At 37.3% G+C, this 25,139-nt stretch overlaps 1 protein-coding gene across 1 annotated transcript in view; it reads left to right on the top strand.

The window, feature by feature from the left end:
- Positions 1–25,139, top strand: part of CACNA2D3 (calcium channel, voltage-dependent, alpha 2/delta subunit 3) — a 481,287-nt gene that overhangs the window by 246,779 nt on the left and 209,369 nt on the right. The window contains exon 12 of the mRNA XM_009334218.1: positions 2,550–2,562. Coding sequence (XP_009332493.1) covers positions 2,550–2,562 — 13 coding nt within the window. The remainder of the gene's footprint in view (positions 1–2,549; positions 2,563–25,139) is intronic.

The following is a 25,139-nucleotide window of genomic DNA, read 5'->3' as shown; positions in this document are numbered from 1 at the left end:
GTAGCCCATGGGAAGGACTCACGTTGGAGAAGTTCCTGGAGGACTGTCTCCCGTGGGAGGGACCCCACGCTGGAGCAGGGGGAAGAGTGTGAGGAGTCCTCCCCCTGAGGAGGAAGGAGCGGCAGAGACAATGTGTGAGGAACTGACCACAACCCCCATTCCCCGTCCCCCTGCGCCGCTGTGGGGGGAGGAGACGGAGAACTCGGCAGTAAAGTTAAGGGGTGGGAGGAAGGTGTTTTAAGATTTGGGTTTTATTTCTCATTATCCTACTCTGATTTGATTAGTAATAAATTAAATTAACTTTTCCCCAATTTGAGTCTGTTTTGCCCGTGATGATAATTGCTCAGTGATCTCCCTGTCCTCATCTCGACCCACAAGCCTTTCATTATATTTTCTCTCCCCTGTCCAGCTGAGGAGGGAGAGTGATATAGAGTGGCTTTGGTGGGCACCTGACATCAAGCCAGGGTCAACCCACCACAAAATGCAGCAGAGACATCTTGTTTTCTTATAGAAAGGAACAAATTCTTCATATAACTGTGAAGGCTTTGCCCATTTGTCAGTGACAATCCCTAAAAATGGAGAGTGAAAACATACTGGCACTGTGTAAATAACAATTAATATTTTCTTTTTTCCAAGCCATCTATATCTTTGCAAAAGATAGTCTTTTTTAAAAAAGACACCATGTAAACAGCGATAAAAGCACTTTATTACATATCATTGTAGATGTATTCTGCCTGACAACTGATTAAAAAGCTGCTTCTTTCTGATAATGTATTAAATAAAAATTGTGCTGCAATAATTTTGAAATGGAATAACATGGCTCCAATTAAATACCCAACGTAGCTTAAATTAAGTAATTGAGTTTTTTGGGGGGATATTAGCCTGATTCTGTGTGTGAGCTAGAGAATTATGACCATCAAAAGACTATTTAAAATTGTCTTCTGGACTGTTTCCTTGAAAGAAGGAACACTTTGATTTTACTGTTTATTTTATGAGTGCCTATCTCCCTCACCAAAAAAACCCACTAGCCCATGTTTTCTTAATATCTTCTGCTACTTAAAATGTAAATCTAGTAGATGCTGTTTTTATAACACACTGTGTTTTATTTGTATGACTAAGGCTCTAAGTTGTTAGTGTCTATTTCATTTTTTTTTATGAGTCCATACATGCAATCTTGCACCTTAAGGAGCTAGATTCTCACATGTTATAAATGAGTTTATGCTACGTACATAATTTTTCTCATTCATGAAACTTATGTTCAGTATTTTCAAGTTTCTGTGATTCATTCATGACAGCTCTGCCACATGAAGTACCACAAAGAGAACAATTAATCTGCAAGAGTACGTCCATCTACACTGTCATATAAAAGCCCAGGTTTTCACCATGTAGCAGAAATAATTATTTAAAAAGAATAGTACCAAGAAAGTGTTTGTTTACAATTACAACTATGATATAGTTGCAATACTTTTTTTTGTTTTAAGATGTCCTATTTCAGGAGAAAGCCTTTAAGTCTCAAAACATCTTTTTGATGTCAGTTGGAACAGAGTCTCATGCTTTTACTGTATATTATTGCTTCTACTATTATATCCAAATGCACTATTAGAAACCAAGCAAAATACTGCACTTAGCTATTTCACTAAGCACCTTATTCTAATTTAAAAGCATGAAAAGACATTGTTGTTGTGGGGTGGGGGGAGGCAGGCAAACGGACAAGATTACAGGAAAAGATAGCCCTTCACGTTTGCTCCCAGAAAGTTGTACCACTAATTGTCTCTTCTTAAATAACACAATCCTACTTCCTCTCTATTGGAAAATTTCAGGAAGATTAACCTTGTAAATGTTTCTGAAATGCTATAGCATGTCTACAAATGAAATTACAATGAGATCAGAGATATTATCAGAGCTTCAAGCCCTGTCATGCTCTCTGTTGAAAGCCATTTTAGTCACTAACTGAAAATTAATAAGCTTGGAACAGAAATTATCTATTTAAATAATATTTAACATAGTTTGACATTTTAAGTATAGCAAGACTGTTCTCAGTATGTTGTGACATTGCAAAGGAAAATAATATAGTAAATCCTTCTGTATAAATGCATGAGGAAACACTTCAAAACCCTAGTGACTCACCAGCAACTCCATGAAGTCTGACGATCCTTTTTCTCCACTGGTTAAAATGACCAAGCTGCCTGCATATTTTGCAGCATGGATCTTTTTCCCTCCTCCTTTTACCCATTGTTTTTATGTGGCTATCAAGTTCTATACTTCTATAAAGCCCGTCTCATTGTTTTGGAGAAGCCCCAAAGCATTTCTTCTATGACCGTGATTCAGGGCAAAGTCTAAAATCCCATTGAGATCAAGGGGAAATAGGTACATAATTGAAGTATATAAGCAAATATTTTTGTGAAATTTCAGTTTGGATACAGTCTTCTAGTATTTCTTTTTCATATGCGTTGATGCAGCACTTACAAGTGGTCAAGGCAGATAGCATCTTTGTGAGCTGTTGTGACTTGCAACATCCAGAAATGGATGTTCTGCTCCCTTAGCCTGAGAGCTCTTCACTTGGTGATATTGTACCACATGCAGAATCTGGAAAAGAAAGCAAAAGAATCATTGGATCAATTGAACTATATCCTTCCCTTCGGGTTTGTCCTTTGATCCTGAAAAGCTTTCATAATTATCTGAAATAGCTATGTGCTATGGTAAATATATGCAAAACCAGAAGCAATAATCTCTCTCTACTTAGTAAAGTGAAATGGAAACCAAAATCCTGCCTAAAATTTCCTGATTTTCAAGAATCAAATCCAGCTAGACAGGCCAGGAGTCCCTCCTGAATTTTGTCTCTGCTGATAAGAAGGAAGGGTGAATGTACTCTAGAATTAATGCTTGCCTTTTTTTTTTTTTTTAAATCTGAGTTAAAAGTACCCCCACATTCAGTTACCTTATTCATTATTCTGCAGCCTTTCACTTCCTGGGCAAGTAACAGGGAACAGAACTTCATCTGTCTGTCTCCTATTATTCTGAGGGCTCTCGGGAGAGTTCATTTTGTATGGGAGAGAAATATTTTCCTTCTGCTTATGAACCATTACAACAAGGCAGAGATTTAAGATGGTTTCTGTCAGTGCTAAGACTTCAAGTAGGGTGAATATAAAGAATTACTGCAATAACATCTTTATTCCTACTGCTAAATTATTATGATGCAGAAAGACCTAACAGCTAATGCTGCCTATGTCTGAAAAGAACTGTTGAAATTACAAGATAAATAGTTCCATGACTTTTAAGTCTTTATACCTGCTTTTGCATCTGTTTTATATGAAAAATTTCACAGTCTGGAAGTTCTCTGGGTCTATATACGATATTTAAAATTATAATTGGATCCAGAGATTAGCACCTCAAAATGTGCTGGATTTAGATTTGATTTCATAATAATATACTATATTTGCAGACAATAATAATCAGTTGATAACTCCTTAGCTATGTGGGACTTTAATGCATACTTTTACAGGATCAATATTTATAGTGCATTTATTATTATGGCGTTATGCTTTCTTAAATACTTAAGAAAATACTTGGTCATTATTGGTGTCTACTGGTCACTTGGTCACTGAAGAACTTTATTTCAATCTGCTCATTTATATTAGAGATCTGTGAAATAAATATTTAACTTTAATATTTCTGCATTTTATTTTTTTTACTAAAAATCTATTTAGTTTAAAGACAACCAACAATCTATTGGCTTCAACTGCTGTATATGAAATGAAAGTCTGAGCTTTGGGTATATGTAAAATTCCCCAAACATTTAGATTCTGCCATAGGACAGGAAAGAATGCTTTCTTTACCCTCCTTTAACAAAGGAAGATGAAAACATGACATGCTTTCGTTTCCTTTGTCTGAAAACTATCCTAAAGAGAAACATGAAATCAAGTGGATGCTGTGAAAACAGGCTGCAAGAAAAATGGGTAGCTGCATTGTGGCATTGCATTGGTGACAAATCATCTTTTTCTTCATGTCTGCTATCCACAAGGTTACAAACCTTTCTGCAGATTTTTAACCAAGTCTCTGTAGCTTAGGAACCTGCTGATGTTGGCAACATGGAACATTAGTACAGCAAATTGAATGTCTCTTGTACAATGTTATCTGGATGTTATTAAATTGATTTTTTTTCTGAAGTACTTCCGTCTTTTTAGAGGCGGATGTTATTACTGCTACACAAACCGTATGCTTTATTACTGGTTATCTCAAGAACAAAAGAAGGTCCAGACACTTTACAGGCCTTTCAAGCTATGACAAGCTTATGTTAATTAGCTATCTTTTTAGGCACCCCTGCAGTATGATGAAAGATGGGGTATGAGATCAAACAAAAGTTCTTGATAAAGAACTTTATCAAGATAAAGTTGGGGATGAAGAAAAACAACTCCTCACAGAAATGCTGTAGTCCTAGTTTCCTGCCCCATCTGCAATATTTTTTTAAAAACAAAAAGTTTTAAAAAAGATTATTTTCTTCTGCATTATTCTCCCTTTTAAAAAGAAAAAGAGGCAGGTAGGTTTCTGTTTCAGCGAATGCCTTTTTTTTTTTCCTTTCTTTTTTCTTTTTTTTTTTTTTGGTCAGAACTACCAGAATGCTGTCTACGAATTGGTTGCTAGTATTTCTACTTGTATTCTTTAATACGACACTCAAAGTAGTTAACAATTCTTTTCTAGGTCAATGTCAATTTAATTTGCCATGAAGAAACTTTTTCTGCAGTGCTTAAAACCAAAAAGTGGGGAGATGTTTTTTTGTGAAGATAAGGGTAATTGAATCTTATCCTCAGGGTATATGTGGATTGCCAGAGGAAGGATTACTGCTTCTCATATACAGAGTTATATGGTTGGCTAGAATCATATAGTGGCTAATGCTTTCTGAATGTTTTAAGAATTTTAGTTGGGATGATCATTTACACACAATGTAAATGTATATCCAAAGTGCCATTACCCTGTTAATGTTTGTCATGTAATCAGAAATAGATACAAAAGTAAGTTAATTATGAGTCATACAGAGTACCTTATAAACAATGGACAGTCAAAATGGAGAATAATCCACAATCTGAAAGAGTTGTCCAAAGTACTTTTTGGGAACTCATGAGTATCAATAACACAAAAATCATTACTTTTGCTTGTAAAAAAGTTGTTAATTTTTATGTAGTGTATGTAGACGTAAAGAGTTCCAAAACTTGAGAGAAAATGTATACATAAAACATGCCTAGATGACTACAAGTAATCACTATTTGCATCTGATGTCAGCTCCATATCACTTAAATATGTGGCTGAAAGCCATTATTAACAAGAGGGACCAAAGTACTGTAAAGTAAATATCATAATAAGAACCTGATATCTTATGGATTCTGTTTACTAATCCACAAAATGAACATAATAAAACCTGACCTGGTATTTGAAGTGCTGTAAGGTCTTAATTTTTTTTAAAAATTATTTTTGTGGAGTTGTTATGCTGGAAGCAAGACAGTTAAAGTAGGCATAGTAATGGCACAAATATGCCCATTTCATTCTGTGGACTATGTCTATTCTTGAGGTGGTGTTTTCTGTGAAGAATTATGTCATCCACTTAAGGAAATAGTGAGATTATTTATTTCTTGAAGTTCTTCAACAGCGTGATAAAAACTGTGTTTTAGTTTGTGTGGTTTAAACTGAACAATACTGCAATTATACTAAAAGCCAGGATACAGTTCATAGTCTGCTTGTTTTTAACTACTTCTCTTTATAATGTATGAATCTTCTTACTTAAACACGACAGGCAGAAAAGAGGTGTTGAAGGCTGTCAGAGCTGTTCTATTTTAGATGAGTATCTACAGTCTCTGTAAGATATCAAAAATGCATATTGTTAATTGTGAGTAACCCACCAGCAAGAAGGTGACCATAGGTACATATATGAAACCCATTTGGTTGCATTTGACAATAAAGAGATAACATAGTATTCCAATTAATTAATTTGGACTAATAATAAAAAAAAAAGTACAGATAGTAAAAAAACCTGAAGATTATGTTGGACTGAATGTCTTCCTAAATTACCTGTTTAAAGTTTGGCTTCTGGAAGCAGCTGAAATTATCTGAATCTATATTAAAGGTTGCATTGCAGAGGAGAGCCTTGGTGAAAAATAAGTTGGTGAAAGAGACAAAACTAGGGTTATGCTCAGTCATCTCTGCTTCCTTCACCTATAGCCTGAAATAAGAAGGCTATAATAGATCTACAAGCCTGCTTGCTTTATAGCTACTTTCTGTTCTGTAGAGCACAGGATACTAAGTGAAAATTTTTCACTGATTCTGCAGACAGGGAAGAGTGAAAACTTCATATGTATTTTGGAGTAAGCTTTAAAAAGCTGTCCTTATGGTGTTTTAGGCCTCTGTTATAGCTTTTAGAATATACAGCAATAAAATTTCAATTTTCTAATTTTTTTTTTTAAATGCAAGGTTAAGCTTGAATCAAACACAATATTATCTAGTGGACAAGCATTAATAGGATTAAAGATCTTTTTATCACTAACAAGAATGTTCACAGTTACATGTGGTAATAGGAGTAGAGGAGACAGTGCAATGGTGAGGCTTAAATAGGAAAATGGGTTATTGCGTCTTTTCCTAACCACTAGGTCAGATTCATTGCTAGTCCGATGAGGTATGGCAGTTCCAGTAGCCTGTAAGTAATTGGTAAGTACCTTGGAAAACTATAGACCAGCACAAAGAGTAACTGTTTTCAGACATTTTCATCTGAGAACTGAACTATATTTCTACCTAGTTTGTATGATCCATTCTTAGTTCGTTCCTGTATCACTTTTCCTTTAATGACATCTTCATATACTTCTATTTTATATAACTCTCACTGAATTAAAATAAGCCAGTGTGTTGTTTCGTTACATACTGAGGCTTTAAGTTAACTTCTGTTGGATATTTACATTAAGTTGAGAAGGTTGGTAAATTGCATGTTTAAATATCAAATCTCAAGAGATGTTTGGAAAGGGAATGTTACAAAGGGAGGAAGTTAAATGTTTGGTATAGTATTCTCTTGCTGGCATCCCATTACATATAGTAAATGGTATTTCTTGCTCATTTTGCTCTGAGAGGCCAAATTCTGCTGGTTTGGAAGTATAACAGACATTGTTTATATGAAATTATTATTCATATATACCATTTTCCCAGAGTACCTCTGTTATCCTTCGTGGTGTCTGGCTATAGAACAATCCCACAATACATGCACATATATCAAGACAGTACGGAAGATTCATTACATGTAGGGGATCATATATGTGTAGTTTAGTATTCATTTCAGCAAAGCGCTTACATATGTGAATTATTACATCTCTGCTAACCAAAGCAATGGATTCAGGCATACATTAAAGTGCTTTACTGAATTAAGAACTAAACAAGTTATCCAAACAATTCCATCTTTAGAACTCTGTTGTGGGTCTGCTGATTCTTTGAGTGGTTGAATCTTTAACTGTGTTAGTGGTTCTGCATTTTATAGAATACCCATTTAGAGTGCACTGTTTGTTTATCTCGCTATATTTATACCTATTTTTTCTAAACTGGCATAACAGCATTAACTACATTCTGAGACTTCTGAAAAACATGGAAGTCTCTGTAGACTTAACTTTTGTGTTCCATTCCCACGTGCAGACATCTGCTGCAAAACTGATAAAAACCTGTTCTTCTCTATGAGGTTCTAAATGCCATCATCTCATAATCCTCTCTACTACCCTTACCGTAATTGTCTGTGCAAAACTGACAGAATGAGATTTGCACATCTGAATAAATATGTTCTGTTTCTGTGGGATAACACTTGTGCACTGACTTTGTTAAGATTTAAGCTCAGTCACAGAGGTTTCTCCTTATGAGTTCTTGAAACCTTTTTGCTGGATTTTAACACTGAAGTTGAGGTTTTAGTGCATTGTTGGAAAACAGAAGGCCTTATTCTGCCATCTTATGTCATTAGACATTCATATCTTGAAAAAACATGTAGGATTTTGAATCATCTGGGACTCGTTATTGAAGAAGGCTTTAAAATCCATTGTAGTAGTAAAGTGTATATCCCAATGGCTGCTGTTCAGCATGCCATTATGGAAATAGAAGCAGCTGTAAATACTTACTTATAAAACGTTTTGAAATTTGTGTTATATTGAGGTTCATAAAATAGAACACCTATAGAGCCTATGACACTTGGAACAGGCCTTTTTTTGAGGAGGAGATATCAGAAGCATACCTTTGTTTAACCCAATCATTTTGTGTATTTTTATGTATGTATATCGAGAGAGATAAAGAGAGAGAGAAGTCTACTGGGTACAAAATAGGAATTTGTTTTTTAATTCTGGCTTTTCTGGACATTTCAAGACAGAAACCACTTAGGGTTTGTTTTTGTGGAAAACTGTGTGTCTTGCAAATGGTACAGTCAACTTCCGTATCTCTTATGTTTCAATAGGATCTGGAAATGTTCAACAACAACTGGTAACATTTTTATGTTCACTTCACCTATTTTAAAAATAAATAGAAACAGGTTATCCTTGTTTGAGGAAAAACATTGCCACAAACACCCTCAGAAAGATGACTGCTCTCTGTTGTCAAGAAGCCTAAAGAAAAATTTGGAAGTGTGCATGAATGGAGACAACAGACATATGTGCTAGGCAAGCTCCTGGGCTTTCCTCTTGGTAAGAACGAAATATGATGGAATTGTGAAATACAGTAGTTATTCCAAGAATTTGCTATCACATGGTTCTGTTTTTCAGCCTCTGATGAAGGAGAATTTTTAATTTTTTAATAATGTCCAAGGTAGTATCAGTTATGGTCTGTCTCTGTGGTTTTTAGTTGATTTAATAATAAAAGAGATAAGTAAAACGGCGAAGAATATTCCAAAAAAGGAATAAGTGCAACATACTGTAAGTTATGGAAGACCATCTGAAAGTTAACTTCTGTTATTTTCTAGATCCATCTGCCTAGTAGACTTCTCAAGAGTAAAAAATCATGCCCAAAATTACAAGGAAAAGGGATAATGGAAAGAATAGGAGAGGGAAGGATGTAAGAGGAAGTAAATGAAATAGGAATCAAAAGGGGATTTCTCAGACTGTTTTACACAGATTTCTTTCCTTCTGGGAAAAAGTCTTCTGTGGTATTGCATGGGAGGCTGGCTACAGCGAGTGGTGAATTACCAATATGCGCAAGCCTGGAAGAAGGGTGTTGCCAAGCTGTGGACGGGTGTCGCCACTGAATATGATTTCCGACAAACTGATTATAAAATTTGGGGCTGCAGCCGACCTCCCTTTCCAATGTGCCTTATGCTCCCAGACACATGAAGTACTCATCACATAATGCTGGGTTATAGGTTAGTTGCAGCATGTCACTTATTCAGGATTCCAGTCCGCCTCTTTTGAGGTGTGCCTGCTTTCCCCAGATTTTGCAGTATCTACAAACACCTACCAGCCTGAAAATTACTGTTGCAGTTGCCCTGCAGTCGGTGTGCAGTTGTTTTCAATTTTTTACAAACAAACGGAAAAATCCCTAGGCAGTTCATCTACTCTATTAACTTAATCTCCAAGAGTGAAATTAACTGGGTACATTTATTAGTTTTCCTCTCACTGTGAAAATGAAATGGCTGAATTTTCCATAAAATGAGAGTTTTGTCTAAATACTGAAACATCTGTGGTAGAGATGGGTGAAAACTGTAAACATTTGCTTTGGCAAAGTTTACGTCACATTCAGGGGGTGAGTTTTCATCAAATAGTCACACTATCAAGTTCTGTAGGCACAAAAATTCATGGAAGATTAATTTCATCCAGTGTGCAAAAATGGCTATGGTTAGATTATCTTTCTATCCATCCATTTCTTGTCACTTGTAATTGAAAAAGAGTCCCTCGTCAGTCACCAGTCTGTGGGAGCACCATCAGGGTAGCGTTTTTGCAGTTGTACTGCTGGCAATTTTAAGTGGGGACAACAGAATGTGGCTAGAGAGTATGGATAGTCTGAGATTCCCATTGTTTTCTTGCGTACAATTTGAGTCTGATCCTATGGTTTATATTCTACTGAAAAGGCATAATCAGCCCACCATTCAGAAATGAATATGAATTTTTACTGAGACCAACTTATTTTCCCCTCATTCCTCCACTTCTCCTAGCGTCAGCACTACTTGGCGTTTGTTCTGTGCAGTGGTGGGAACATAGCCAGTGGCAGCATCATGCCATTGTGTGGCAGGCAGGGATTAATGAGGATCTAAAAATCTCTCTTCATAGCTTTGATGGCGACTACTCATGAGAGGAGTTCAGACTTCTTTAGTACAGTGTTTCTGTCTCTGCTGGGTCTATATTTGGGACATCCAGTATCCTAGCTGGGTTTACCTTGTTTTACCAGGAAATCTGTGCTCTCAGTCGTGCTGTCCCTGGAAGTCTGGCATGTGGGCAGCACACGCTGCCTGAGATTTGATCAGTATAACAATACTGTCGTGTTCCACTCTGCTAGAAGAATTTCTTTAGAAAATAGCTCCACGTAAGAGACCAGTAGGAGTTTCCTTCTCTCTTTGTCTCCTACACAAGGGGGAATATTTGCCAAGACAAAGGAACCAGTTAGCTGCCTTGTGAAGTAAGTTTTCTTTTCTTAGCTAGAGGTAGTTTATGACACCTTCTTGGGTGTTATTCAGTACAATCCTGTCAAAATGGGAGTTCTCTCCTATTTTGGGACTATGTCCCTGACTTATCATGGATTTCGTGATGAGTAGTACCCACAATATCTGTATAGCAAACAGAACTGTTTAGAATTTAAAAAAAAAAAGGTGACAGAACTTAGTCCATAAAAAGCATAATGGAAACTTAGCAGTATTACTTAATAGTGATTTTAACAAACAGTGATATCAATATGATTCTAATAACTATGATAGTATTTTTTGAATATTTTGATTCATTTAAGCAACCAAAACCAAATTTGTGCAAAATATTCAAATGTGTACACAAACAGCATGAGAAAATTGTGAGTACAGAGATTTTAGCACCGTATCTGATAATACAGAATTTTTGGCTAAAAACTATACTGGCTGACTAAGAACACTTTGACATATGGCACCGCATTTTGAAACAAACTGTTTTATTTAGGCTGACCTAAATTCTCCTTAAAAGGTCATGTATGGAAACTAGCAATGAGCCAGACATTTGAGGATGCCTTTGTGGTACGTCATGTTTGTGCAATTTCAGCCAGAAAAATGCACTTGGCTCTACATTTGCGTGCAGCAAGAGTGACATCTAATAAGCTACTAGATCAATATAATCGGTGGGTTTTTCTCTATGGTTGTAACAGTGTTATATATGATACTCAGTCGTGTTCAAAGGTGAAACTCAAAAACAAGTCTTTGACTGTGCTCTGCTTGCATTAGCAATAGGAAATAATAAACATAATTTTCAAAATCTTAGTTTGGTCCATAATAAAATCCTCACATACTTTCCCCATGTTAGTAGACATGACTAGACTGAGGTCAGTCCATTTTTGGTCGCATAGCAGCAAGGATGTAGGGAATGTCTTCTCCCCCGTCCCCTTCACAGCCTTCACAAAGGTTGCTCAGAATGGTGTCTCTTCTCCCAGGCAAGGAGATGACAGTCAGTAATCATTGCCAACCAGCCAGAACAAACTTCTCAGTTGACAAATACTGAACCTTTAAGGGAATTAGCAAATTCCTTTCTTAAAAATGTGAATCCCTCCATCAGTCTCCTCAATCCATCTAGGGAACTCTGTGCCAGAGCAACTTTTAGATATGCTCTTCTGTGCCAGATACTCACTTCCATAACTACAAAGTATTACCTTTAAGACTAACTGCTTAGCAGGGGTGGACAGGGTCTCTACATGACGTAAACCGCCAGGGACCGTCAGGAAAAGGAGAGGAATACAGCAGGCAAGTGCTCGTATTGTCGGGGGGGGGGGGGGGGGGGGGGCGGGGAGCAGAACTTGACCTCAGCCTCTAAGGGATGGCAATGTTGCCATCTTTCATGCATTTTTAAAGTTTTGTCATGTTGTTGTTTTGTTTTATTTCTGAGAGGGTTTTCCTGGTGGATGTTAATGGTGGAAGGTGACAATATGGTCTTGCTTGAACTATATTTGTGTGGAGACAGGAGGAGGAAAATGGCAGATGGGCTTCACATCCTGGTGAGGTTAAGATCTCTTACTACATTCATACAAGCCTAACATTATTGGCCCTTTTTGTATAAATTCTGCACAAGATTGTTACCGCAACTGCTCCATCTCTAATTATACAGGTGCACAGTACTCCAAAATATCCTGGGAAGGAGAGTAGTTGACTATAAATTTTGGAGGAGTTTCATGGCAATTGTTCCTTCTCTGCTGCAATGGGCACTGGAAAGCTTTGGTATCTCTGAAGATAAATGCTCACTAGTGTTCCCTCTGGGAAGCCATGACCCTAAAATAGGGCTGAACTTCAGTGTAAAACTGAGTTAAAAACTAAAATGTTGATTCTTAAATTTTCATTTCACCTCGTGGAGAAGAGACTCAATTAAGGTTATTTTTAGCTTTTAAAAACAAACCATTTCTTTTTACTTATAGGGCAAATTGGTAATTTTCTCGCATTTGCACTGAACTGTTGATGCCATATTATCTGTCCAAGAAACATGTATGATGCAGTGTATCAGTGAAAAAGCATTTTGAAAAGACATATTCTCTATTAAATCCCTAGAAATGAACAGAAAGTCGAGTCAGAAGGAAATTTAATAACTATTTCAGCATTCAATGTTGTTATGTTCTGTATTTTTATATTAAGATCACTTTTCATAGGATACACCTTTAAAGAGATAGTAAACTGTGAAATAATACACAGATTTGCAGAAAACAATCTAGATAACTTTCCATCATTGAGTGAGAAATAGATGAGTAAATGCCTGGTTTAGTTATGGTTTAGTTTGCTGCTTTTTAAATGTCAGAACATTTAATAGCCATAAGGGAATAGTAATGGAAAGCAAGCCATATAGGTATGTTAAAAACACTACTAATGAACTATTTTTTTTTTTCTACTAATGTATGGATTTAGCCTTCCCAAAAGAAATTGGCTCAACAAAACATGTGCCTTTTCCTCCTTTCTCTAGAGTGACTTATTAATGGGTTGTTGAGTGGCAAAAGAACCTGGTGTTCATTCCCACATTAATATTTAATCAAGTGCTAACAGCACTACAGTATCTACAAGACCCAGAGCTACTCACAGGAGCTGTGTCAGTACAAAGTGTACTTGCCCCCCGACTGAGATTGGATTATTAAACTAGAAGCATAGACAAGATTACCATGTCATCATAAGCAGATATCTTTGTACTTTTAATTTTCTTAATTAATTCTGCTGATATTTTAAGAGTAAAAAGCGCTATGCAGGTTTAATTGTCTGTGTATGACTGCTCAGATTGTGATGTATTTCCCACTAGGGAAGTTTCTTCCAAGGCATAACTTCTTGTAAGAAGTTTTCTGAAACAACATTTTTGAAAGGAAATTTTTAAAAATTGATCTATACTCTGTGTGTATGTCTCTCAATTTTGGAAGAGGTACATGAAAAATTAATGAAATTTCAGTAAGGAACTTTTGTACAATTCTTTCTGTAAACTGTGTAAATTTATAGTTAGATGTTTACATTTATCCTATAGTGTGTTAATTGAATGTAAACATAATTTGTTACCTTCTTTCTGAAAGTGCAGAAGAGACTTGACTATGGTTGCAGATTTGGACTCAGTTTTAAATTGTGCTACGCAAACTTTGTGTGAGCTTTTTTTTCTTTTGGTTTGTGTTGTTTTGGTTTTTGTTATTGTTATTTGGTGGTTTTTTGTTGTTGGTTGGTTGTTTTTTTTAACTATCTGAGGAACCAGTGACCAACAGAAACATAGAATCCTAAGGGCTGGGCTATAAAGGATGGTTCCAGTCATGGTTGGGAGTGCATCTTGCACTGGAACGGTGTTTGTGATCTTGTAGCTTGACGCAACTGTCACCATGTTCCTGAGTGCAGCACATACTTGCCAAGAGAAAGCCATGCCACTTCCAGTAGTTATCCAGCAACTTTTGCATTGTCACTCAGCGACAATGCCAGAAGCGGCACCTCTAGTGACTGTAGTCAACCTTAACCACAGCCGCTGAACCATTTTGAATGCTAGCAACCAAAACTGTGAACAGTGCTAGCAAAACTGTACGTGCAGCCTTGCTAGCATCTTTGTGGCCACACTAGAAGCCCTTTGTCAATGTAGTATTAAATTATTCCTGAATAAGGTTGCTGAAGTGCTCTTTACATGCTCTCAATGTGGATGAAGTAGCTGATGTATTCTGTTCAAATAATGCATATACTTCATGGCAGACACAAATGAGCGGTTTTAGTGTTTCTTTGACACTTGTTTGTCATCATAAATAGTTGTAATATTTTAGGAGCCTTGTACTGCATTAATTACAGAAGTAGGCAAGACCCATGATACAAATAAAAATGTAAGAAAATCCAGACTGCCTAACAAAATGTAGGGCTTAAAAAAATCTAGAATATTCTGAAATTGGACAGGGAATTGTCTCCCTGCAAGATAACTTGAGACTTAATTTTTCTTATCCTATGATTTATCAGTCTGGATCGTAATCTCAACAATAATTAAAGAGAATCTGAGAGATGCTACTATTTTAATGTATTCAGCAATTCCATCGCATTTTACCTGTCTGCACTGTACAAATTTCAGAAAAATGAAAGAAATTATTTTATGTAAAGATGTCCTTGGCTAATCTGTTACATTTTTTCCTACAACTGCTGCAGTCTGTGCTGCTTGTATGATTTTCTGTGACAGTACTGGCACAAGCTGTTAATAAATTAGGCCCATAGCCTCTTGATGGCAGTGTATTTCCTTCTTGAGTTCATAGGCCTTACAGAACATTTATGTCTCATTACAGCCAGTACAGCAGTTTATGCCCTAATAAATCAGAGGAGCTTTGCAGAGATGATCTTGACAGTAATGAATCTTTCTGTTGGCATTTCCACTTCACAGACACAAATAATGAAGCAAAACTGCCCCATCTGGCCACTCAGTAAGAGTCAAATCACAGTGGGAAGCTGTGTTCTCAAGCATGACAAAGGTCATTGTGTGCAGCAGGAGTGAGCGATAGCAGGTTGTGCTGTGAGTGACAGTGTAGAATGAAGCCATTTGTGAACCTCTATCGTTATAATTACATTTATTAGCTGTGCTGCCAAGGTTCTCCCCACCCTTCTACCAAGTCTGTGTGCTTTTGCATCAAAAGCTACCTTAGCTGATTTCTGCAGATTATTTGGAGAGCTGTTGGTTAGTCATTGCACAGAAATTGATTTAATCAGCTCAATCAACCGTTGAAGTAGTATTATAAAGGTCTCTCACAGTAATTTAAAAAAAAAAATTTCTGCGAATTTACTGCCTTGAAAGAGCAAAAACTGTCAAAAGATGCTATATACTAGTTGTAAGCAAATAGATAAAACCAGTTCAGTCTGCCTTAGGAACACATGGCAGAAATACAGGATATGTCATCTCAGGTTGGCCAGCGGGTCCGCTGAGCCTGCTGTCTAGCCTTTGGCAGTATGTGAGCAGGTGATCTTTCCACCTGTTCTAAAATCCTCAGTTCTTAGGTCTGACTTTGGAGTTATACTATTCACTTGTTAATAAAGTCCTTGCAGCACAAAACTTGGATACACGCCAAGTATCCTTGAAGATTTTTCCAGGGCCCTTTGCAAAGCACCTTCCACGTTCTGGACTTCCACAGCTCTACACTCAACAGTACCACAGCATCTCTATTTTAAAGCATATTTCTTCCGTTCTGATTTTTTCCTGCTTGAGATCACTGTTGTGTCTGATCTCTTCCTTTTGCAAGATAAAGTACTTTCCCCTGGCTTAGTTTGGGGTTTCTACACTGCATCAAACAATAGAATTGGAAGAGGTTTTCATCTGCTGGGGAGGAGTTCAGGGCTGGTTTAATTTATTAATTTTATTTTAATTTTTTTTCATCTATTTCGTGCCCTCCTCCTTCCTTTTCAGTTGTATGCTAGTCCTGCAAAAATGGTACGGTAAGAAAAGGTGGTTACAGCATAGAAAAGCTGGCTAGCTAACATTCCTAACAGCGCCACCAAGTGACATCAAGTAGACGTCACCCAAATCTCCCTCATGGCTTATTGCTCTTCGCGTTTTGTTTTTGCACGCAACGTATTCTAGATGTCTGGAGGTGCATAAATTCTGTTCTGTCTATTCACACACACTATTCTGCCTTGACTTTTTTTTTCTAATTCTGAAATGCTGTCGTTTCTGTAGGCCTAACTCAGCAGCAAATTGAAAAGCTATCGGGAGAAGACAAGTAAGTTAATGTTAATTTAAATGTGGCAGGCTTTGTACTAATTGTCCCTTCACCTACAGTACAAGTTTGTACTGTAAAGTACAGATGTACTTTGGACGAGTCCATCTCAGGCATGCAGGTATTCATTCTGCATCAACAACATGACACAACAGGGTTTTTTTAGGGGGAAAGTCTAAAAACTATTTTTTCCAGTTGGTATTTTACAAGGGTTATGTCACACAGTGAGAATGCAATTGCTGGTGTATAAATCTGTCCAGAGTATGGACACGGTAACATGCTTGTGGGAGGTACCAAGTATTCTGTAATAACCACAGATAGGTAGGGACTCAGTTTTATTTTTCTAACCTTTACAATTTTACATGATTGTATTATTATTAACAACCTGAAAGCTCCATGCTAACGCTAGCAAATTTGTACTCATAAATTATATTTTTTACCCTTAAAAAAATTATTTGTATCTTTTATTCTCTGTGGTATTCCCTTTCCAAATTGTAAGCATGGAAAAGTACATAATGAAAACTATATTTGAGCCTAAGAAACAGCTTGGGTCAAACGCTGCTCAAATTAAAAAATCCTTCCGGGCTTACTGAACTGAGTTCCCTGCTGGAGCCACTAAAGGAAGGGAAAGGGACATAGAGTGATTTGGTCAATAAAGGCAAGGATAGCTAGAGAGAAGTGAAAGGAGCCAGCAGGAGCAGTTTTGAGTAAGATAAAGTGTGGGAATGGTGAGAAGGAGCAGTCAGTGAGGGTCTGGCTGCAAAAAGGTGGTCAGAAGAATTGATGAGAACATGTACTTTGATACTCCCTCCACACACATTTGCAGTCTATGTAATCCTGTGACAAATGCAGTTTTGCTATGAAATACAGAATGCTGTGAAATGCTTGTGTGTCACAGGAAGAGGGCAAGAGAGAGAGGAGTCAGCTTTATTCTAGAGCCTGAGCTGTAGCACAGGACTGTTAGGTGAAAGTGTCTAAATGATCCTAGGAAACAGACAGTGTGCTGTGCTGCAGAGGAAAGCAGCGATTCCCTGCTGGTCCTGACAAATCTGATGTGAGGAAAATCTAATGTTTGGTTAAGAGTAAAACCTACTAGCCAGACGTCCTAGTGGTTTTTTTTTTTTTGTCCTGTCAGGAGTACCTCTGTACTCATTCCAGTCTCTCACTGATAGCCATGGGCTGCCACTAAAGCTCGAGAGAAAAGGGATGGAGTAGGAGTCATCCTTTCTTTCTCAGTAAGTGACGAGCAGAAGCCCTGAATGTGATGTTAACTGTCATTTTTTCCTGTTAAAAGAAACACTTATAGCTTGTTTTTGATTTGGCTAATGTTGGGATATTTCTCCTTTTTTAAAACTAAATTATCACTCTTCTGGCTGTTAATATTAATTGTATTGTTAATAGGTCACAGTTTTACGCCTTACCAAAAATGATGAAGTTGTAATGATGTTGAGGCAATAATGTGCACACGTGAATTTTACTGAATGAGGAACCAAAATGTAATAGTTAAAGCGTAGGCTGGAGCAAGGAGGCTCATTATTTCTACAAGTGCTTTTGCTGTGGATCTCTCTCAGCTTAGTCCTCACTCTTATCAATAGCCTAGTCAGCAACAAAATCACAGGCCAGCTCAGCAGTAGTTGAACCAGACAGGCTGAGGAAACGAAATGCCACCAAAAGGCCATGTTCCTTAGAGAATTATTCTATATAGAAAGATGAAAAACAATTAAAAAAAAAAAAGTGAAATCCATCACAGTACCAAAAGATATGAGAGAGACTGAGAAGACCCTGAGTACTAGCTAATTGCTCAGTGTAGAAAGCTTATAACAGAATAGTTTAAAACAGAAAATTGTAAAATTTGGCTGTAAAATGCCCCTGGAGATTACTTATGTACTACTGCAAGCCTCTTGCTGGTTGTTCTTTTTGAACAAGTGCCTACCCCAGTGGGCTATTTTGATGAAGAAAAGAAAAAAATAAACTATTGAACTGAAAATGTAACCCAGGAAATGTTAATGCTGAAGAGTATTAATAATTAAGTTGAAGGAAGTACATTTCAGTGAGATTGAGGTGCAGGTGGATGACATCTATGAAAAGTAACATCTAAGAATGAGGTTAGGTGTATATATACAGTTCAGAGAGGAAATGATAAATTTAATTACAGAAGAAAATGAAACTTTAAAAGAAAAAATATTTTTGATTTGAGAGTAAAGGTAGATGTGAATGAACCTGATGAGTAGAAGTGTTATGTACATCAAGTACTGTAATACTTTTGTTACATGTGGTAAAACTCTTGCTCTACATGGTGAAATAAGTAATCTCTTGTAATCTCTTTTGTAAAAGATGAGCTAGTGTTCCAAGAAAATAATAAAGGTGGCACAGTTAGTGTTACAGATTGAATAAGATGCTGCACCAGTAATAGTGGTAGAGATCTGGCTCCTTTCCACCTTTGGTTGCAAACATTTCTTTGCCTTCAACATCTCTGTCCTGCACTCAGGTCACTGATTGCCCTCTCATCCCATTCTGTCCCTGCATTTGAACTCCCCAATGCTTAAAATTCTTTTCTTGCTGCTTTCTGTTGGAATCTTGTTTCTACCTAGCGCAACTGCACACTGATTCCTCATCTCTTATATGTTTTTTTCCTGTCTCCCTCGCTACTGTCTCTATTTGGGAAGTCCTTTCCGATTTATTTCGTCACCAAAATTCCCTCTTCTTTCTGTTTTGCCTAAAAAAATCTGCTTTTTCAAAGACCTCCAACAATCATATTTGTATTCAAATTTATTCAAATTTATTCCAAAGCAAAGTAATTTTTTTGCAGGACAGAAGGAAAATCAGGTGCTGAAGTGCTCCTTTAGTGGCAGCATACAAATTTTCCCAATTTATACAAGCAGTGAAAAGCTTCAGGCAACCCTCTTGCTCTTTAAGAACAAGAATCAAATGTACAAATCCTAGGTTATTTATATGCTTTTTGTGTTTTATCCTTTTTTTTTTTCTTTCCATACATGAATACTGACAAGTTGAAAGATTATACCTTTCAACTGCTGTCTTGACAGATACTTATCTATGGGTTTTGTCTGCCTTGTGATGGGAGTCACTACAAACTTTCACTACCTTTGTACCAGCATCTGTGAAACACGGGGAAAGAAAAATACTTTTACAGTTTCTGTGTCATGGCAATAATTTTGATTGCTGATATACAAGCTACCTTTCATAGTGCGGTATCACTTGAATCTGCTTTTTCTTACATTCATTTGCTTTTATACGTTGAGTGATAACATGCTGGCCTTTGTGAAATGTATAGAATTGGTGGTGCTTATTTCATCAGCTGTGAAATAAGCTCATTATAAAGTTTCGATGTAAATTCAGTTATTCTTTTTCTTAGTTCTTTCAGTTACAAAGTTGAAAGGCAGGACCAAAGAAAGTAAGTGAAATTAGTATTGTGTGAATTCCTTTGGCTTATATCTCTTCTGGCTTTCACCAAAGTATTGCCATTTGTTGACTCCAATTCTGAGTGAGAAATGCATTTCTTTTACGTTGAAAAATTATGCACTGGTGCCTTAGCAAAAGAGCATATTGTTAATTATAGCTCTTAAATGTTCATGTCCCAAAAAATATTTTAAATCAAAGCAGTTCTCCTTTTTATCCTTTTCTTGTCACATATTGTATCTTATAGTCAGCATAGCTTAACTCAGATGATCTTTCTCCTAGAAGTCACTGTTCTTGGATCAGAGGTGAACATATTTTGCTTTCTCTGGTATGATGTAGCAAGAATAAATTTGAGCTCTGCAGATTTTGCTGTTTTAAGTCTACACTTTCTATGCTTAGAAGTTTTGCCAACATGCCTATGTGTCTTTCAGATGTAATAAAGATCTCTTTAGCTACCATTTCATTAGCAGCTTAAACCAATCTAAGACTATGGTGCCACTATAATATGTGGTACCACCTGCAGTCACATTCACTGTAATGTGGTCAGTACCATTGTATGGTCACATCATCTCCATTTTACTGTCACTAGTGTTTTGTGGGCCTCCTACAGTAAAAAAAACCTACCTAAAAAAAAATTTGTACTCAGGCTGATCAGATGAATGATGAAGTAAAAGAAGGTGAATGAAACCACATGGTTGATGGCAAGAACGTGAGAGCACAGCACCATGGTTTAAAGTTGTGTTAAGCTTATTGTGATATCCTTCTGGCTGAGGTTTCATGAGACAACTGAGCCAATTTAAGACTGTCAATGAGGCTTGAGAGAGCAGGGAAAGGGAGCAAGGTGGTGCTGGGGAAGGAGAAAGCAGCCTGTGGGCAAGTGGGGGGAGCTGTGCCCCCAGGAGCTGTGTGCTGGCAGCCAGAGCACATTGGTGGCACCGCAGCCCCGTGGTCACCTGTTCAGCATTCTCCACCCCAAAAGAGTTTGGGGTCAGGAAGGAGCAGAGAGGGCCAGGGCCAGTGGACGGAAGTGGGCTCGGTCCCTCTCTTCCCACCCCTCTCTTGTTTGCATATTCTGTCCTGCTCTAGCAGCGCAGGGGCAGCTGTGACCAGCCGCAGGTGGCCCTGGACCCGGGCACGCAGTCACGCCATCAGCAGGGAGCGGTGCTATGACAAACAGGAGGTGGCGTGGCGGCTGCCTGTGCATCCTAATGCAGATATTGCTGCTGCTGCCGAAGGCACATGTCCTCCTTTCCCTTCCTCCTGCTCCCCCTTCAAGTGCATGTTCCTGAGGTGGCTCTGGCAGCTCAGAGAGCGAGTTCAGATGAGTGAGTGGGCTGATAATTAACCCAGCAAAAAGAAGCGAGTACTGTAGAGAGCTGAACTTGTCTCACTGAGGGGGTCAGAGGAAAGCCAGCATCAGTATAAGGTAGACAGAAGGTAGCAGCCAGGTTGTTGGACTGGCTTAGTCCTCGTTGAGAAACTAAGCTGAACTAATGGATTCAGGTCAGCAGAATTTCTAGGGTAGATGCTACTGAAAGGGGGGGCGGGGGCGGGGGCGGCAGCAGCGGGGAGGTGGGGGAAGCCCTGGTCATTGTAAAGTTTTTTTTTTTGTTCAGTAGCAAAAACTACCATATATTCTGGTAGAACTACTGCTGTATGTTCTACCAGTAACAGTAATATTCTTCCTGGTTAAAAGCCGTAGTGCTCACTGGAAAGTTTTTGTTGATATATAGGCAAGCCCCTTTCTAATGCAGAGAGAGAGAGAGAGAGAGATTCCACTCAATATTACAGAAAAATGTTTAGGGGAAATTTTCTGAGAATTTTTGTTTTAAAATAATACTTAAAGGAGGAAAGATATTAATTTAGAAAAAGGAATGGCAGCAAAAAAAAAGAGGACAGAGGGTGGGGCAGCATGTTTTAGGTTGTGTAGTAATAAAATGCTTTCAGTGTAAATAACTTGATTCACCACCACGTACTTTTCATGTTTGCTTCTTTCTGTGTTGATTACTTATATTATTTTTAGTTTCTTGAATAAAGTACATGTGTGAGGAAGGATACAGCTTGGCAACATTGAAACAAGAAAATTAATGCCATGTCATTTTATGGTGCTATTAGTTGAGTGAAGATTCTTCTAGTGGAAGTGGTACTGCTTCTAACTTGATCTTGCTCTCACTTGACTTAAGTCACATTTCTTTGCAGTCACATTTGGGATCCAAATTTACCCCTTCATAAACTTGGATTAATTAGTGCACTTGCATTTTAAGAAGGAGCACATTTTTAAAATAAAATATGGTATAGAGGTTTGAAGAAAGAATAGCAGCTGAAGAGCATCTTAGTCTCATGGCAGTCTATGGTTTTGAAAAGAAAAGTTGTCTGCTGATAAGGTTAATAATGTCCATGTTGACTTAAGAAAATGTTACGTGTGGCTGCTACAGCATAAAACATCTTAATGCAAGACCTGAAAGTAAAAATAGAATCCTTACTTTTTTTGATACTGAGAGATATATTTTCAGCTACCTTAAAAGACCTGTTTGGGAATTAACTAATGAAGTAATTCAGAAATGGTAAAGTAAAATTAGTCAAAGCTGAAACTGTTTGCAGGAATATAAGAAAGTGATGTGTGGGAGAGAAACTCACTTAATTAATTTAGATTATTTACTATTCTTGTGACCGGTTTTTATCCTGGGTGTTTTAAACTGAAAGTCTCTGATTTAAACCAGGTATAGTATGGACTAGACACCACACAAGCACAGTGTTCGCTAAATCTTGCCTGCTAGAGCTTGTTTTGTTTTGTTGTTATACAATTAATAATTCATTAGTTTACAGCAAGAGAAGAAAAGAGAGGGAATGTGAGGAAGTGTGTGTCTGGATATACTTTAGTGATATGACACATGCCTGGAAAGTGGGAGACCAAGATGTACACTCTCCAAGCAATATTTTCATCATTTATAGAAAATGAAGAAACAGTACTGATGGGGGCGATTAAGGCATCCTCCTCAGGTTGCAGTTGCCTATCACTTAGTGCACTTTGCATGTGAATAGATGCATTTCTCTGGTCTAAATCAAGTGGAGTAGAAACGTGAAAGTATAGAATGCTATAGACCGTTAAAGGTTTATTTGTCTCCCGTTTGTGTTCCGTTCATAAGTGTTTTAACCATGGATTGTGCACTTGCACTTTGTATATCTTGATTAGCTCCTCTTTACCCATATCCTGTAAAAAATAATTTAACTTGATAGCTCCTTAAAAGTAGTACAGAGCTTGCAGAGTCATAAAAATGTATTTTAAAAATTAAAATGAAAGTACGATCCTTTAATACTAACCCAGTAGAGTTCCACAGCTTTGACTGTTTCTACTCTCTGAGTGGCCTCTGTCTAAGGATAGTCTTCCAGGTAACTTCCTTAGCTGCTTTTCATTCCTGATTTTCATCCTATTAATAACACATATAATCGTGATTTTAGCATATTTGGGTTCTGGGGCCCATCCCCTCTTCCTAGACTGAGATGCAGCATCTTCTGGTTTAGGATGTGAATTCAGCCTGGGTTGAAGGTAGCCAACTTCTCAGGGAAGTTAGATATTAAATCATCCCCAGATACAATGACTTTACAAAATTCCTACTGGCAGACAAGCAAGCTTTTCCACAGCTGACTAGGAGTCATCTTTATTCCTTAGAAGAGATACATGAGGCATACTCAGGTGAGTTCAGAAACAACTGTCAGTCTACAAGTATGATGCTCTCAGACATTAGGCTAATGAGGCACTCAAACCTGATTTTTCTGGGCTGTATCTATATGGTAACGTGCCTCAAAACATATGCTAAGCATTAGTAGTAAATGCTATACTGAATTTACATACTAACTGCAGTGTATACTGGTTTCAGAAGCCAAATTGTTTATCAGTTCAAAGATAACATTTCCATTTAAATTAGTAGGATTTATACAATATGACCTTCTGAAAGAGGTTATATCGTATTAATCTCTGTTATGAAATGTTAGTCCTAATATTTTAGTTGTTTCAAATATGCATTGGTTTAAGTGTGTCTTTATTTGAGATATTTATTCCAAATTAGAAAGTGGATGTCTAACAAAACATTCCCTGTAAGAATGTTTGGAAACGTATGCAAAGATTTTGGCAACAACAGTGTATTTTTGTATACCCTATTTAAAGTGCCTGCTGGCAGGAAAACCATTCCACTCATCTTCAGGAGATCAGGATGTCAGTATTCACTTAGCAACAAATACCCTGTCAAAAAGTGCAATTAAAACATGCATCGGTGTAACGCAAGTTCTAAATGTGGCTTGAGAGCATTAGGTTAATCATGCTAGATCATGGAGAAATTTCTGTGTTCAGAGCTGCGTGTCGGCAAGAGCTCTTTTTAATATATATTTGTGATGTCCTTTACATTATGGTATACTTAAGAGATCTAAAAAACCCCAGTAGCTTCAATCAATTGTACTTTCCAGCTGGCAGGAAAATTAGTAGTAGGTAAAGCAGTAATTGCAATAAAGCTAAGATCAAATGATGATTAATTTGAAATATTGGCAACCTAAAAATATTTCGCCTTTTCCCTGTTTAATTCTCCTGATAACGACATTGTTTGCTATGCTTACAGTTCAATAACTGGTAATTGCTTGCAAAGAAGTTAAACTTGTTTGTCTCTACTTCTTCTAGGATAGAACAAATACAAAGTTTCTTTCACTGTTTCATAATACATGCTCTCTGATGAAAGCATTCAGAATCCTTGAGATGTGTGTAGACTTGGCAGCGTTTTAATGCATGAATGTTCCATTATATTTGTAAATTGAATTTTGGGCTTTGGAAATACTGTCCGAATCATTAGGTATTAGTATATGATGCTACTCCTATACATTTCTATGAAGTGTGATTTAGATTGTTTTAGATTTTTTTCTCTTTTTACTGCATGATTTTTCTGGATTTCTTTTATATATATTGTCAAGTTGGAGAGATGTTTTATGACTTTTTAAAATCCTTTTATCCCAAGACAAATCTTTAAAAAATGCCGAAAACATCTCTAAATACATGGAAGATTAAATAAATCCCTTGGTAATGTAATTTATCAACAACTGAGTAAGATATTACAGGTAGGAGTCTTTTGCTTCCTTTATGCCAGACTGGAGACAGAGAAGGCTCCAAAACGGGGCAAAAAAGCAGAATCTCTTTTGCAGTGAAAGATTGTGCCCCTATTGCAAAGACAATGTTGTCCCCTCTCTTATCCCTTCTTTGAAGTACTGGTGATGGAATTGTGCAGATGGGGGCAGAATTCAACTGAATCGCAGCGTGCTTTGCTTTAGGGTTTTTTTTAAAAAAGGGTCTGTGACCGGCAGCCGCAACAATGTGAAGATGCTAGTGGATGGGAGTCCACAGGTGG

Source organism: Pygoscelis adeliae, unplaced genomic scaffold (genome assembly GCF_000699105.1).
Source record: "Pygoscelis adeliae isolate BGI_AS28 unplaced genomic scaffold, ASM69910v1 Scaffold411, whole genome shotgun sequence".
Classification (NCBI taxonomy): domain Eukaryota; kingdom Metazoa; phylum Chordata; class Aves; order Sphenisciformes; family Spheniscidae; genus Pygoscelis; species Pygoscelis adeliae.
This window is presented reverse-complemented; position numbering and strand designations above follow the sequence as displayed.